Source organism: Rhinatrema bivittatum, chromosome 6 (genome assembly GCF_901001135.1).
Source record: "Rhinatrema bivittatum chromosome 6, aRhiBiv1.1, whole genome shotgun sequence".
Taxonomy (NCBI): Eukaryota; Metazoa; Chordata; class Amphibia; order Gymnophiona; family Rhinatrematidae; genus Rhinatrema; species Rhinatrema bivittatum.
Genome location: NC_042620.1, coordinates 142,493,048 through 142,510,910, shown reverse-complemented (window position 1 = coordinate 142,510,910; position 17,863 = coordinate 142,493,048). Strand labels below are relative to the sequence as shown.

The window sequence follows — 17,863 nt, the reverse complement described above, 5'->3', positions numbered from 1 at the left end:
GCAGTTCTTAGAGTATTTTGTGTGATGCAATTACCAGGTCAATTGCGTGGCCCTCTTCGTGTGCAGGATTGTTGATTTTTTGGATGAAGCCTGTGGCATCCAATAAGGAGAGGAAACTAGCTGCTGGTACTGAGTTTGTGTCACTGACATGAATGTTGAACTCACCAAGGAAAACTGTTCTTAGGTGATCTAGTTTTATCCCTACTGTGATAGCCAGAAGGTTCTGGGGGGGCTTTGTTTTTGAACTGTGATAGGCAGAACAATAAGAAGCGACTCCATTTGGGATGGAAATCAGTCTGTAGGAAGATAATTCAGCAAAATAGAAACTCTCAGGTGGGGGAGCAGGTTAGGCCAAGGTTGATTTGGAGTGACAGCCTTGGGGGTCAGATATGGAGAAACTGGGGGGGCATCTGTATTCTGTGCCCAGGTCTCTGTCAGGCATAGGATGTCTGTGGATCAGATGATGAGTAAGTCAAGAAGCAGGAGAAACAGAGTAAGAGGAGACATGGTGGGTGTTATTTGGTAATAAGCATACTGCCATTCTAGGGGAGCAGATAATGGTTCTATGAGGCCTTGTATGTTTGTGTGGGTGCCAAGCATGGTGTAGTGAGTAGCAGTCTTGACAAGTTACTATGTCTATGGAGGGGGTGGGGGCTTTGGGCAGGGTGTTAGGCACATGTTAAAGGGGTGGGAGGGTAAACAGCATATCAGTGGAACTTGGTGGTAAGGATAGCTGATGTTTCCCAAAGGTAACCCTGGAGGCTAGATACAAGTCGATATTAAGGATGTTGGCCAGGAATGTGGGTAGACAGGAGAGTTTGGTATTTCTGGTAGGTGCCCTTCCCTTAGGGCATGCAGAGACAGTAACTCAAGGTGGGGTGCAGAAAACTCCTTGGTATGCAGAAGTTATTCCGAGAAGGCAAAAAAACGAGGTAGGCCCGTTGACTTTGGGCCTTATAAGGACTGGTGCTAGGCTTTAATGTCAGTGGGTGTCAAAGAACCAGCTCGGGGGTCATCGATGGCTTCAGGTCAGACAGCAGGGAGCACTAGTTGGCAGTTGGGCTCTCTCTCAACTCACCCCACTGCTGGTGTGGTCCCACGTGGCTGTCTTCTTTGGCCTTTAAAGGTTTGGTGCTGGTCTGTGATGACAGAGGGGAGGGAGTAGCCTGCTTGGCTCCACTCACAGGGCCCTGGCCAGCTCAAGAGTTGTCGATGGCTTTGGGTCAGGCAGCTGTGAAAGGGGGACCTGGGTGACAATCGGACTCTTTCAACTCACCCTGCTGCTGGTCTGATGATTTCTTTTAGTACTATATATGCAATATTGCTCTTTAAAAATGAGTTACAGCAAGAATTGGAAGGAATAGTCCCCTAGTTTTTTTGTATTTAAAAAGGATAAATATGAATCTATTAGTCTATCAAATAATACAAATACTAAGGGACACTCCATAAAGTCTGCATGTAGCACATTTAAAGCAAACCAGAGAAAATTCTCTCTCACTCAACACACAATTAAGCTCAGAATGTAGTTGGGCTTAAAAAAAAGGTTTGGAAAAGTTCTTGGGAAGAAGTCCATAAACTATTAAGCAGATAGACTTGGGAAAAGCCACTACTTATCCCCAAGCGTTAGCAGCAAGGGATCCATCTACTGTTTGGGATCTTGACAGGTGCTTGTGAACCGAAATGGCCACTGTTAGAAACAGGATACTGGGCTTGATGGACTCTCAGTCTGACCCAATATGGCAATACTTATGTTCTTAAGATCTGGAGTTCAGTAACAAAGAAAAATTGGCATGATTATGTTCTCTTCACAGTTCAGCTGCAACCACAGAAGTGTATATCTTCAGAAGCAGACTGCATCTTTTAACTCCACAGTACATACTTCTCCCAGAGTCACCAACACACACATTCTGCTTTCCCCTAATTAAGTAATCCAAGAGCATAAATCAACATTGCCAAAAACAGGAAACTGTGTTAATGGTTAATGTTTTTTGGCAATAACTGGTTGCATTGAAATGTGTCAAGATTGGGAATAGTTGTATTAGATGGTAGTCTGACCACTTCCTCTGAAAGCAAAGAGTCATGCTCATGGGCCAGCATAGGCTGGCATTGGGGGCCACAAGAATTATTTTTGTTAGTATCATATCTCTTGCTGTGTTGTAATGTTATGCCCAATTTCCTTAGTCTTTCAAAGTTACCACTGCACAACATTGTTAGAGACATGAAATCTTAAAGATCAGCACTGAATTCAGGCCTTCAGAAGGGCCATCCCTTGAAAAAATACTTAAGATAATATGTATAAGAACAGTCAGACTTCCCTTTTGATTTTTCTGCTTAGATATTAAATTCATCTAACTCTTCTTTACGTTCCATTTATAAACGGATGATTTTTTTCAAAGGTGCATTACCAGTTTAATTTTTCAAAGTGTCTCTTTGAAACTAACAGGTACCATTAAATTAAACTCCCAGCAGTCCCCATACCTATATCACTGCTCTTTGACTTTCATGACACATATGGCAGGAAAGAGTACAACAAATATCAAAAGACCTTTTAAGTCCATAGATCAAACTGACAAAAATCAAGTTCATTTTCCAAGTTGAGAACTGCAAAAAACTGTTGCTAACATAATATTATTGCTCTCTCTCAGGTACGGCTCAGATGGGAGTCTAGGTTGAGACCCAAGCATTCAAGTTAATTTGAGAAAATGAAAAACATGGGAATAAATTAGAATGTAAGCTACCTCATCAACTTCATTACAACCCAATTATTTTACCTTGGCCTAATTAACAGGCGCATGAAGAACATGAATCTCAACAACATGAGGCCCATCAGCCATGAAAAGTTAGGGTTCATAGGGGAGGCGTCGGACAAGACCCTTACATATTGTGGCTTCTACGAACAAAAAATAACTATAGCGCAAAAGAGGGCTTCTTTTACGCCTATCCCACCTGCAACCACTGAGCGCTTCCACAAAATAGTTTACCTTCATAAGCCCGATATTATCTCCGCCTTTCGACGCCATTTTCTGGGTAGCGACAGTGGGCAATTAACTCCACACTTTTTAGCTCGAGCCGGCCTTTTTCTATCCGACGTCTAGCGGCGGTATTCACCGGCAAAGGTGCACACAAGAAGGAACGTTTCCGCTCACCCACCGCCTAAACCAGAGCGTTAATAACCTGCGCAGATAAACCTAAGAAAGCCACTTAGCTTAGCAGGGCCACCTCTCGGAGCATGCAGGAAAAGGCGCGCGTCGAACTGCTGCGCGCGGAAGGAGGCTGCAGGGGACGGGAGAGGGAAAAGGCCGTTGACAAAATCGCGCGGGATTTGCTTTAACCCTTTTACCGGCGTGGCGCTTACCCCTTGCCAAAAGAAATTGGGTAGGATATTTTGTATCCTAATTTTCAAACCACAAGATATTGATTCTTCATAGTTACCTAGGCAAATCGTGGGCTATTGTTTTAGCTTATCAATGGAGTAAACAAAGCTGTTGCAGCTTATATGAAAACTTTACCCATCATTCATCACTAAGTGGCAAAAATGTGTAGCAGTGAAGTGTTTCTAGTAACACTTAAGGTTAGACAGTCTTCTCGCTTTCTTGCGGTGGCCCAAGGGGATGTGTGGAGAACGTCTGAAAGTGTTGCATATTTGCATTAAACTTACATTATTTAAAATAGTTATAGTTTTTCCAACCGCGTGTCCGTGTCTAGGTATTTTTTCCTGTTTTTCATTCCTGTCACTTTTAACCTTTTTTCAATTTTATTCCCTTTTTTCCTTCTCTCTACAGCCTATCTTTTTACCTCCTTCGCACTTCTATAGTTTTTTTTTCCCATCCCATACTATCTTCCTCCGACTCCAAATTTCACCCCCTGCTTTTCTTTCAATCACCCAACCTTTCATCACTTGTTTCTTCCCTCCTCCCCTGACATTCCGCTACTCCCCACCCTTCCCGTTCTCTGCCCGACCCCAGCTCTTTTATTCCACTTATCTGTAGGCCTTTATCACCGTCTTTATTTGATTCTAGCCCTGGCTCTCTACTCCACAGTAAGAGTGCCTTGACACCTGATCAGATGTGCCATAGAAAAGTCACTATTCTCTGATACTCGGATCCAGGTCAATACTTGCACTCTTCTCACCCTCTAATAGCAATAAGGGACACCAGCAGTGGCTCAAATTATAGGCAAGGATGGCCAACTGCTCCTCGAGAGCAACAAACAGGCCAGGATTCAAATATCCCCAATCAATATGCATGAGTTTCCAGTCGATAGCAGGGCTGAATTAGCCATGCTGTCATGGGAACTGTCCATCAGTGCCCGGGAGGCATAGCTTATGTAGCAGAGTGTAGATTTTTGTTCCCTCTGCTGCTGTGCGTGGGTTCCTGCGCAGGAAGTAACAGATTCTCCTCAGTTTGTTTTTTTCGCGCGAGGGAGTGCATGCGGAGCTCTATTCTCCTCACAGACATCGTTATTTTCGACGAAATGTCCAGGAAACTTTCCGGATTTAAGCTGCGTCCCTGCGGTAAGATCATGTCCATCACCGACGGACATGATTGATGCTACCACTGCCTGGGACCGAACCATAGCCAATCCGACTGTCAATTCTGTGCTCGCATGTCCCCGTGAGCTAGGCGGCACCGAACCTACCGGATGATGGAGCTCACATTAACTAACCGGCCTTCCACTACACATTGCTCCCCAGGACAGGAGTCAAGACCGCCAATGCAAAAAAGAAGAGCCTCGTCTTGCGATCAACAACCCTCCGGGACCGGAGGTAAGGCTCCCCCGGTATTGATACATACAGGCCCGCGTGAACCCTCACCACTGGGCCGCGCAAACGACGACACCACAGATCTCCCGAGCGCACTCGGACGACACATAGAACAGACGTGCGTGCCGACCGAAAGACCAGGCCGGAGCCAGGAGTTTCAAAAACGAAACATCGCTCAACAGGCCTAAGGAGTTCAGAGCAACTGATACCCACGGCGCAATTGGCGCCAACAGATCCGGCTTCGGGTCATACTCCGAAAGCGCCGACTCGATAGACACCAGAGCCGGCGGAGGGAAGATCAGCGCCGAAAGGATCCGGTCAAGCGCAAGAACACAGAGCGTCGGGACTGGCACCGAAAGACAGGGAGCCGGCGTTGGCGTGGGAGCAACAGGCGCCGGGATCGGCGCGGGAAAACCGGGCGCTGGGAACGGCGCCGAAGGACCAGGAACGGGACATGGAGTCAAGAGACTCAGCGCCACCAACCCGGCACCCGACAAGCCGTGCAACACAGAGACCGGCGCCAAGCAAACCATCCCAGACACCGCAAGATTAGGTACTCACTGAGAGCACTTCAGGGCAGGAAGCCGACCACAGGCATCGACGTTCTCGCATATTGGTGGGAAACGCAAGCATCAAAGAGAGCCCAGTTTGAGTCATAGGGCGCAGCACTCGACGGACTGAGCTCGCACGTCTCACACGCTGGCCACATTCGAGTCCACATCGAGTAGTCTACACTCTCACACCAGGAAGAGGTCCAGGCATCATAAAGAAAGCCCTTCCTATGATAGACATGAACGGAGACATAAACGTCACCGGTCATCGGACCGTTCCAGATATCAGTCATTCTCCACGTCCTCCAGTCGGGATATAGAATCTGAACAATCAGGAATCCGAGTAATTCCGATCTCCTCCTCTATGTCGTCGAGTTCCTGTTCAAAATCCTCGGCGGGGAACCCAACAGGACACACAAACTCTACACCTGACGCAGCAAGGCCTGGGCGGTCACCACTCAAGTCGGAACCCGGGGACACTTCCCAGGACCGCCGGTCAATGCCGCCACACACGCAGAAAGCATTTTGGGATCTCTCCCAATCACTGGCGGGATTTTTCGAGACCTTGCAGTCGTCTTTTACTTTGCCACCAGAGGGCAAATCGGACCCTCCACAACCAACGGATAACCGCTATCAATGCCGGGAGAACCAGCTCTGACTCCTACCCGACCGCGACCACCCTCACCAGCACCATCCCACCGATCAAGGAGTGAATCGCTAGAGTCACGATCTTCTCATTCCTCATCCACAGGATACCCTTCAGACCCGCCAGAACAACCTGTGGAACCATACTCTCCCCCGGAGGACCTCTCTTACCCGAAATTCGTGGAAAAGATGGGAGCCATTTTGAAATTAGAGGTGCAAACATTACCGGAGCCTAGGGTGGAAACCTTAGGCCTCCTAAAGATTTTTGATACACCGGGGGAACAGACGTCACTTCCTCCACACAATGTATTACATGGAGTTCTGCAAAAATCGTGGGAAACACCTTTCGCAGTGTCTAGGAAAACGGACCTAAAGTTCAAACTTCAGAAACCTTCTACATACTCCATGCCGCAGTTACCACACAAATCCATCGTAGTGGAATCAGCGTTACAGAAGTCAAAGAGGTCCAAAACGCATGCCTCCAACCCACCGGGCAGGGACAATAAATGCTTGGATGATTTCGCCAAGCGGGTCTACCAGAATGCTATGCTGACCGCTCGTATTCACCATCATCAGTTCTACATGGTGCAATACATGTATGAGTGCATTCAAGCAACAAAGGGCATGTTTACCTCGACAGGGGACAACATTCCGACGCCCATCTTAGACATGGAAGAATGTTCGCACCATCTTCTGCGAGTGGTATACGAGGGATTTGATAACTGCTCTCGGGCATCCACCACAGCTATAGCAGCACGCAGTCTAGCATGTTTGAAAGCCAGCGCCATTCGTGATGACTTATATGAAAAGTTGGCTAATCTCCCCTGTCTGGGAGATAATTTTTCTAAGCCATTAATTGTCAACCGGACAGGACTCTGCTTTACCAGCTAACGCCCCGCTATGTTTAGACATTATAATTAAGCCGCCATTTCTTTTGTTTCATTGCCTTTTCTAGTTCTCTTCAGTTACACTGTCCTATACCTCTGACTAGCCTAGCCTCCAAGTTAACTACCCTTGTTATATGTAACTTCCGCTTCTAGTGAATTGTTCTTGTTTAAGTTATACCCTTTGTTACATGTAAACCGATCTGATATGAAATTTTTTCATGAAGGTCGGTATAGAAAAGTGTTAAATAAATAATTTATTTGGAGATCGATTCCATGATACTGTCAGTAAACTGAAGAATCAAGCCCTGGCAGTGCAGTCCTTAACCACGCCAACATCCGCCAAACGATACTATCCATCGAATCGGCGACAACCATTTGCTAGACGTCCATACAGGAATTATCAGCCTTTTCGACAACCATCTTATCTGGCATTCCAAAGACAACAGACCCAACCTCTTCCTCAACACCAGCAGAGGAGAGGGAAACCACGAGGGCAGAGACCGCAGCAGCAGCAACAAACGGCGACGACAGGGAAGACACAGTCTTTTTAAGGATCAGGCCACCACCATCGTTAACGGACACACCTCCGGGCAGAATCATAGCTCGCTTCTCAGCCTGGAAGTCCATAACCTCAGATCAATGGGTATTGGAAATAGTGCAGAATGGTTACCAAATTCAGTTTGTCCACCAGCCCCAGATTCCCCATCTCACACAGTGGAATCCCAAAACTCTACACCCCCAGCTGGCCCAGGAGATAGCCCTACTCCGCCATCAGGGGGCTATCCAGCCCGTACCTCGAACGGAACACAGCAGGGGTTTCTATTCCCCCTACTTCCTAATTCCAAAGAAATCAGGGGGGAATCGGCCGATTCTGGATCTCAGAGACTTGAACAAATGGACAGTAAGGGAAAGATTCAAGATGGTGTCATTGAAGTCTATCCTTCCACTACTACAGCCCAAGGACTGTATGTGTTCAATAGATCTGAAAGATGCTTAAACACACATTCCAATCCACCGATCCTCTTGGCAATACCTCTGTTTTCAATATCACAATCAGCATTACCAAGAGTGTTCACAAAATGCATGATAGTGGTGGTGGCCCACCTCTGACAACAAGGACTGACAATTTTTCCCTATTTGGACGACTGGTTGATAACGGCGCCAGATCCGACATTATTGCGGTCTCACCTCTCCACAGCCATCAATTGCCTCCAAACACTAGGATTACTAATCAACTACCCCAAATCCACCTTGCAGCCAACGCAGGTTCTTCAATTTATAGGAGCTCGCCTGGACACCACCCGAGCTTGGGCATTCCTAGCGGACGACAGGAAACGGACAATCCGTACCCTCCTTCAGTCGCTGCGGAACATGCAGCGCCCAACGGCTCGACAGATTCTGACTGCACTGGGACATATAGCGGCAGCGAATTTTACAGTGCCAAATACCAAGCTGCACATGAGACTTTTGCAGTGGGGCCTCAAGTGACAGTGGAGGCAACACATGCAATCCCTACAAAAACGGGTGACATTGACGTCCCAAATGAGGAAGGACATCAATTGGTGGCTCCGAATATGCGCGTTGGACAAGGGGGCGTTATTCAATCCTCCGCCGCACAATGCGGTCCTCACCACGGATGCGTCTTCGAAAGGGTGGGGTGCTCACCTAGACAACTTGGAAACACAAGGTCTATGGACACGAGCAGAACAGACCTTGCACATCAATCTTCTGGAACTCAAAGCGATCCGCTATGCCCTAAGGACCTTCCAGGCTCACCTGCAAGGTCGGAGAGTCATGATTTACACGGACAATCAGGTGGCAATGTTTTACATAAACAAGGTGTGTCAGGTTCATGGTCCCTTTGCAAGGAGACCTTACAGATATTTCACCATGCACAAAGGCACTCCGTCCACATACAAGCAACATACCTACCGGGACTGGCAAATACCAGAGTGGACAGATTAAGTCGCATTTTCCACCAACACGAGTGGTCACTCAACCTGGAGGTGACCCAGCAAGTCTTCCATCGCTGGGGGACCCCATCGATAGACTTGTTCGCCACGGAAGAGAACGCGCAACTCCCGGAGTTTTCCTCGATACACCCCAGCACAGCCAGACTCGCCCAGGATGCGTTCCTTCTGCCGTGGAAGTCAACCTTCCTCTATGCCTTTCCACCAATTCCACTAATTACCAGAACAATTCAAAAGTGCATAGTGGACAAAAGCCAAATGATTCTCATTGCCCCGGCCTGGCCCAGACAACCGTGGTACAGTTATCTCTTACGTCTGTCGATCGACAACCCAATTCGACTACCAGACCGACCGGATCTGCTACTTCAAGAAGGGGGAATACTCCTCCATCCTCTCCACTCCTCCCTTCATCTGACTGCATGGAGATTGAGAGGACACTACTGACGACAAAAGGAATTTCTACCGTGGCCCAAGAAATAATCACAGCGTCAAAGAAACCATCGACTAGACATAACTACACCTTTAAATGGAAGAGATATTCCAACTGGTGTACAGAACAAGGGATTCCGCCCATTGACTGTGCTCCAACGCAATTATTAGATTACCTTTACTCTCTATATCAGGCTGGCTTGGCAACCGCGTTCATACGAGTTCATCTCAGTGCGATTGCTGCATACCACCGGCCGATAAATAATCATTCCATTGCTGAACACCCATTATTATCCAGATTCATCAAGGGTTTACTGCATCGACATCCACCAGTAAATAAACCACCGGTTCCGTGGAACCTCAATATAATTTTAGAGCAACTAATGCTAACCCCATCTGAACCTCTGGAGTCAGCACATCTCAAGTATCTCATTTGGAAAGTGGTATTCCTAGTAGTGGTAACCTCCGCACGTAGGGGAGTGAATTACAAGCGCTAGTGCATTACGAACCATATCTGCAATTCCATCACAATAAGGTCATCCTGCGTCCTCACCCGGCCTTTCTTCCAAAGATAGTCTCGGCGTTCCATCTCAATCAATCAATAGAATTACCCATATTTTTTCCAAGACCTCACTCCAATGACAGAGAATGGTTGTTGCATACGTTGGGTTGCAAACGAGCTCTGGCGTATTACAAAAGAAGGACCCACGCTCTAAACAGGGCATCTCAGTTATTCATTTCCTTCGATCCGAAGGCCCCGGGAATACCGGTGGCAAAAAGAACAATCTCCAGTTGGATAGTTCAGTGCATCCAGTTTTGTTACAACAAAAAGAATCTGTCACTCCCCTTGCTACCGCGAGCGCATCAAGTACACGCAGTAGCCACGTCCATGGCACATCTCAGGAACGTACAACCTATAGACATCTGCAAGGCAGCCACATGGTCCTCCCTGCATACCTTCACATCCCATTACTGCATAGATCAGCAGTCAGCGGCGGATGCGAAGCTGGGACAGGCAATTCTTCAGTCCTTGCCCACTTAAAGCGAACGACTACCAAGTTTGGTCATCACGCACACACAACAATAAGCGTGATGGAGAGCTTGGGACTCCCATGACAGCATGGCTAATTCAGCCCTGCTATCGACGGGGAAAAGCAAGTTTGCTTACCGTAAACGGTGTTTCCGTAGATAGCAGGATGAATTAGCCATGCTGACACACCCACCTCCCTGGTAGTCGCAATGGGATCAACTACGCTCAAACTTAATTACAGATTGTTACTTCTTGCGCCGGAACCCACGCGCAGCCGCAGAGGGAACAAAAATCCTACACTTTGCTACATAAGCTCCGCCTCCCAGGCACTGATGGACAGTTCCCATGACAGCATGGCTAATTCTGTTGTGAGGCGGGCAGTTTTCGTGTGCCCTTGGGCCTCAGCCCGACCCAGACCTTCAGGGCCGAGCCGAGGGTTGATGGTGGCTCCGCATGGCTGACGGTCTTACCCTCTGCCAGGCCGGCAAGCTCCCAAGGCCAACATCCGAGGATGTTGGAAGGTGAATGGTCCTCCGACCTTCCGAGCCCTTTCGGACCTGCTGCGAACAGCATGGAGCAGCTGGCCTGAGGTTGAGGGCAGACGGCCACCTTGACACGAAGACAAGACTATGAAGATTGATGCAACGGCATCTAGACGAAGACCCTGGGTTGATGCAACGGCATCCTTGGACGAAGACACGGGGTTGATGCAACGGCATCCTTGGACGAAGACACGAGGTTGATGCAACGGCATCCTTGGACGAAGACACGGGGTTGATGCAACGGCATCCTTGGACGAAGACACGAGGTTGATGCAACGGCATCCTTGGACGAAGACACGGGGTTGATGCAACGGCATCCTTGGACGAAGACACGGGGTTGATGCAACGGCATCCTTGGACGAAGACACAAGGCTGATGCAACAGCATCACGGACATGACAAGGAACTGAACATCCAATCGAGCAAGACAAAAGGCATGGACATTGGCACTGTCTCTCAGGGCGCCCTACTCAGACCACCCGCGGGACTGAGTCGCGGACCACCCTGTTCCACTGTGTGCCCTACACAGCCCAGGCAGGCTGGTCACGGACCACGAGGAGAACGGGACAGCGCAGGAAAGATCCAGGACATGATGGCTCGAGAGCGCAGGACACCAGTCCATCTGCAGGCCACTCCAACCCGGGAAAGACGTCATCCGAGGGAGTCCGGCCTACAGGACCAGAAGGCTCAGGAGCGTAGAAGACGAGACGCAGGAACACACATCAGGACGTGGAGGAACAAGGCGAGACATCAAAACATGGACCGGGACCTCAGGCGGAACATGAAGACATGGTAGAAGGCAGACGAGACGAGGAGCTCCACGAAGACAGAAAACCTTGCAAGGCTCTGGCAGGCAGGAGCCTCCAGAGTGAAGTCACCACGATGCAAGGCCAAGAACAGACTGACGGAGCAGCCCTTATAGGGCTGGTACAGGAAATTAGTCCCAAGGTGGGGCCAGCACACTTCCTGTGCCTGGCCCTTTAAATTCTGTAGAGAGGCGCGCACCGGCGCCTAAGGAGAGAGCAGGAGATGTGCAGGACCGAGGAGCAGGCCCTGCCGTCAGCAGCGGCTCCAGCTGCTGCGGGGAGCCCCGGGGGCGGCTCCAGCCGCTACTCCAGCCCGGGGCTGCGGCCTTAGCGCCGCGAAGATGAAGTCAGCGTCGGGGGCAGTCCCGGACCCCGAAGAAGGCAGGAAAATCCGCGGCTCCGGCCGCAGTGAAGAGGAAGATCCAGAGCAGCCTCCGGGCCGCAAAGGGCAGGCAAGACCGCGGCTCCAGCCGCATGGGAGGTCAAACGGCGGCGTCCTGCCACATTGGGTGAAGATATACAGCATGGGGTGAGTGGCTGCTCACGGGGGGGGCCCGCGGGCAGCGAAGTCATAACAGTACCCCCTCCTCAAAGCCCTCCTCCTCAAACCTCCTATCAACAGTCCGAGGATAAGGGTATCAGTCCATACCGGATGGAGGTATTAGAGGGTCCAAAAAATGGAAGCTGGTAATCCGGGGACAGCATGACACAGAGCAAAGCAGCAGAAACACAGAACACAAACCACAGAAAACCAGACAAAAGAACAAGACAAAACAGAACACACAACAGAAAAGGCAAAGAACCACCAACAAAACAAACAGCACAACCCACAAAAACAACAAAACACAAGCGCACCAAACACAAACAACGCAACCAACCAAGCAAACAGAAAGAACGACGAGAGACCAAAGAAACAAGAGACCACGCCAGCAGCGACCGAGCGAACGGAGACCGCGCCAGCAGCGACAGAGCGAACGGTGACCTCGCGACCGACAACACAAAACACAAAAGAGGGAGCAAGGGAACGGAGAGCGAGGGAGCGGAGAGCAAGGGAACAGAGAGCGAAGGAGCGGAGAGCAAGGGAACAGAGAGCGAGAGAGCAGAGAGCAAGGGAACAGAGAACGAAGGAGCAAGGGAACAGAGAGCGAAGGAGCGGAGAGCAAGGGAGCCCCAGAGCAAAAGAGCAAGGAGCGAGAGAGCGGAAAGTGAAGGAGCGAAGGGCGAAAAAGCGAAGAGGGAGAGACAGGAAATGAGGGAAAAACGCGGGAACGAGGAGGACGGGAGCACACAAGCAGGAACCAACAAGCGGAAACACATACAGACAGCACAAACAATACAAAACAAAACAGACAGCACAAACAAAACAGCACACACAATACAATACAAAACAGACAGACGAGCAACAAGCAAGAACCAACAAGAAGCACCAAGAAACCCCAAGAAGACCTGGGGAAGGGAACCCAGGGCGGGCAAAAAAAAAAACCCAGCAAAACCAGTAGGGGTGCAGGCGCCTCCTGCAGGTCATAAAACCCCAACCTGGTAACATGATGACAAAAAGGTCTGGATGCAGGCGCCTCCTGCAGGTCGTAACTATGGCAAACTGGTGCCTCCAGTAGGTCGTATACATAAAAATCTTGAAAAAAATTTTCCAGTCCCATAACAGTCCAGGACACAAACAAGACTCAGGGAACAAGGCAAATCCATCGCTGAAACACCGTCGGGCACATGGCCTTGCATTCTGTTACGTGACTGGGGTGTTTAGTGTGCCCTTGGGCCTCAGCCCGACCCAGACCTTCAGGGCCGAGCCGAGGGTTGACGGTGGCTCCTCATGGCTGACGGTCTTACCCTCTGCCAGGCCAGCAAGCTCCCAAGGCCAACATCCGAGGATGTTGTAAGGTGAATGGTCCTCCGACCATTCCGAGCCCTTTCGGACCTGCTGCGAACAGCATGGAGCAACAGGCCTGGCCTGAGGTTGAGGGCAGACGGCCACCTTGACACGAAGACAAGACTATGAAGATTGATGCAACGGCATCTAGATGAAGACACTGGGTTGATGCAACGGCATCCTTGGACGAAGACACAAGGCTGATGCAACGGCATCACGGACATGACAAGGAACTGAACATCCAATCGGGCAAGACACAAGGCATGGACATTGGCACTGTCTCTCAGGGTGCCCTACTCAGGCCACCCACGGGACTGAGTCACGGACCACCCTGTCCCACTGCGTGCCCTACACAGCCCAGGCAGGCTGGTCACGGACCACGAGGAGAACGGGACAGCGCAGGAAAGATCCAGGACATGACGGCTCGAGAGCGCAGGACACCAGTCCACCTGCAGGCCACTCCAACCTGGGAAAGATGTCGTCCAAGGGAGTCCAGCCTACAGGACCAGAAGGCTCAGGAGCGTAGAATACGAGACGCAGAAACACACATCAGGATGTGGAGGAACAAGGCGAGACATCAAAACATGGACCGGGACCTCAGGTGGAACACCAAGACATGAAGACGTGGTAGAAGGCAGACGAGATGAGGAGCTCCACAAAGACAGAAGACCTTACAAGGCTCTGGCAGGCAGGAGCCTCCAGAGTGAAGTCACCACGATGCAAGGCCAAGAACAGACTGATGGAGCAGCCCTTATAGGGCTGGTACAGGAAATTAGTCCCAAGGTGGGGCCAGCACACTTCCTGTGCCTGGCCCTTTAAATTCTGTAGAGAGGCGCGCGCTGGTGCCTAAGGAGAGAGCAGGAGCTTTGCAGGACAGCGGCCTGCACCGACGTAATCACGTTCAGACGCCTGCAGAGCCTGAGGAGCAGACCCTGCCGTCAGCAGCGGCTCCAGCCGCTGCGGGGAGCCCCAGGGGCGGCTCCAGCCGCTACTCCAGCCCGTGGCTGTGGCCTTAGTGCCGCGAAGATGAAGTCAGCGTCGGGGGCAGTCCCGGACCCCGAAGAAGGCAGGAAAGTCCACGGCTCCGGCCGCGGTGAAGAGGAAGATCCAGGGCAGCCTCCGGGCCGCGAAGGGCAGGCAAGACCTCTGCTCCAGCCGCATGGGAGGCCTGACGGCGGCATCCCGCCGCGTCGGGTGAAGATATACAGCATGGGGCGAGTGACTGCTCGCGGGGGGACCCGCGGGCAGCGAAGTCATAACAAATTCATCCTGCTATCGACGGAAACACCGTTTACGGTAAGCAAACTTGCTATATGTAACCCTACTTAGGGTCACTAAAGAGTTTTCTGGAGGATTCCTGCTCTCCGAAGTTCGGTAAAAGGTTAGAGAGCTTTGTGCCTGCAAATATCTTGCACTTTGCAAGTATCGTTCCTGTTAAGGGTTGGAAGGGGGATTAGATAAGATATTATCTAAGGTTGAATGATAGGATGGTATAGCTCGAATTGGGTATTCCCCCAAAGGGGATGGATTTTGAGCAGAGATAAATAGACTGATATGGTAAAAATTGTGGGAGAGCAGGCACGCAGTGTTGAGCGCCTGCTCTCCCAATGTGCGCCCAGCCACCTCTCTTGGGCATGCGATTCTGTATGTAAATGGTTTCGCGCTAATAAGGAGGCGCTAGGGACAATAGCGCGTCCCTAGCGCCTCTTTATTAGCGAAGAGGTGGCTGTCAGTGTGTCCCGACAACAGACGCTCTATTGTACTGGCGTCTGTTTTCGAACCTGCTGTCAGCCACAGGTTAAGAAAACGGACACCGGTAAAATTGAGCATCCGTTTTTCTAACCTGCTGGATCGGTGGGCAGAATTTTTTAAATTTGTGGTTCCTCAGACTTAATATCGCTAGGATATTAAGTCAGAGGGTGTACAGAAAAGCAGTATTTTCTGCTTTTCTGTACCCTGTTCCGGGTTGCTCAGAATTTAACGCCTGCCCAATTTCTGAGTAAAATGTGCAGCGTGACAGCACATTTTACTTTTAGTATTCCGGGCGACCAATAGGCTCATCAAAATGCATTGGCATATGATGAGTGCTATTAGTTTTCGGGGGGGGGTTTGGCAGCTCATTTTCAACTCGCTATTACCTCTTATATTATAAGGACCAATCGCATGCTAAATAGTATGTTCAGCCGAGTGCACCGTACTGTATCGGCCTGAAAGGGTGCTTCCATAGGCACTGCAGAGATCTGAGCTGAAAAGATAGACAGAGTAGCAGTAGTCCAAGTTGTCTAGCCAAGAGAAGAGTGGTGTGGTGGAAGTCTGGCTCAAGATTACTGAGAGCCAGTCAGAAGGAACTCAACCCTAGAGTTCAGAGGTTGGTATCCTTCTTGGTGAAGACCTTACAAGATTGTTCTATTTGAAAAGATGCTACACCGAAGACCTTGGGGGTAAAAACGATTTTTTGGGTTTCCTATAAGATTTCTACTGTGAGATTGTGAACTAGTTTTGAGTTTACTACTAGGACTGAACCTAGAGAGTTCTCTTTTCTTCTTGAGGCTTGAAGATTCTGTTTTTGAATTTAGAAAACAAATTGTGTGGACTTGGAATTAGGCTTCCCAAAAGGGTTTTCTGGTCCCCATCTGGCGATCCCTGGTGGACTTGAACTGTTCTCAGAGCTGTAGCAGTGTGTCTCACCACCAAAGTGAGGGTTAGTTGTTTTCCTGACTGCTAACAGAATGCAGGGAGATTAAAAATGAGCACCTTGACAGCACTCTTCTGCAACATTTCAAACAGTGTCTACATTGAGCTTTTCATGTACATCTTGTAACTATATTGGGGCTCTGCTGATTTCTTTTTTTATTATGTTCCCCTGAAGAAGGAAGAAATTTCATCTTCTGAAACATTGCAATGTTGGGTATTTCAACTACAATGTTGTGGAACTAATTATATACAGCATTCCTTTGGCTTCCTAAAAATAACTTTACAGGTAAGTGGTTTTTGAGCTATTTATATACTGCAAATTGTTCTTTTAAAAAAAGGGGGCATATTGGACTGCACATTGGTGGATCTTAATTTGTGCATTTAATTTCTAGAATGACTGATGATTAAAATGTATGCACTTAAAAGGGCAGCATTTTGAGCACTAAATGATGTGATTCTTATTGTGCAATATGATGGTCATTCTCTGTTTAAAAATGTTCTTCCCACATCTGCATTTGTTCAAGTGAGATTTTTTGTTGTGTTGATTTTCTTCATTCTTACACTTTTTGGGGTTTTGGATCTTATAGTATTACCACCAAAGCAGCATCTGAAAGTGACACCAGAAAAAAGGGGGTTATAGATAGATTTGCAAATCTCTCATGCATATTCATTGTGGATACCCTAAAACATGGCCTGTTTATAACTCTCAAGGACCAGAGTTAGCCACCCCTGGTGTAGGGGCTCCTTTCTGAGCATATATGTAATTATGCATGCTTCTTCCTAGCTACAGCATGAGCCCCAGCATGTGATAATTAATGGGTGGCATGTAGAGCACAGATAGATGGAATCCACTTTGAGCAGCACACACATTGCACCACACAGCACCTTCTCATCTTTCCTGTTATCAGTCCTTCTAGCATGTCTTATTCCCAGGCTGCATGATAGAGGGGATGTGTTGGGAGGAGCAACAGGAGTAGGGGAGGAGCTCTGGCAGCCACATTAACGGCAGAGCGCACCGTTTAGCCCCTGTTTGGCAGCGCATTTTAGACGCGCTATTATTACCCGTTATACTGTAAGGGATAATAGCACCTGGAAAATGCACGGCCAACCCTCCCTGAAGTTAATAGCATTCATCCCATGCAAATGCATGTTGATGAGCCTATTAGTTATTACCCCATAATACTGAAAGTAAAATGTGTGGCCAGGCCACACATTTTACTCTCAGGTTTCTAATGTTAACGCCTGCCCAAGGGCAGGCGTTAACATTAGAAACCACCAGGAAAAGTGTATAGAAAAGCAGAAAAAAAACTGCTTTTCTGTACACCTTCTGACTTAATATCATAGCGATATTAAGTCGGAGGCAAGAAAAATTTAAAAAATCCGAAATAAATAAATCTGCCCGCCAGTCGGCGGATTCAAAAACGGATGCTCAATTTTGCCGGCGTCCGTCAGCGGGTTCGACAACCAATGCTGGTAAAATTAAGCGCCTGTTGTTGGACCCGCTGACACCTGCCACTTCCGCTAATGAGGTGCTAGGACGCGCTAGTGTCCCTAGCGCCTCCTTATTAGCGCACAGCCTAATTTGAATAGAGAATCGCGTGCCCAGGAGAGGTGCCTTGGCGCATGTCAGGAGAGTGGGCGCTCAACTCGGAGCACCGGCTCT

The 17,863-nt window shown here is 49.2% G+C and overlaps 1 protein-coding gene across 5 annotated transcripts in view; it reads right to left on the bottom strand.

Annotated features, from left to right (window-relative positions):
* The window catches only part of LOC115093775 (SAP domain-containing ribonucleoprotein-like), a 402,230-nt gene that overhangs the window by 375,666 nt on the left and 8,701 nt on the right, over nt 1–17,863 (bottom strand). Inside the window, exon 1 of one of the 5 annotated variants that reach the window (XM_029606017.1) lies at nt 2,982–3,291. The exons of the other annotated variants lie outside the window; for them this stretch is intronic. Coding sequence (XP_029461877.1) covers nt 2,982–3,020 — 39 coding nt within the window. The 5' untranslated portion in view covers nt 3,021–3,291. Of the gene's footprint in view, nt 1–2,981; nt 3,292–17,863 lie in introns of those variants that run through there. 5 annotated transcript variants of the gene reach the window in all.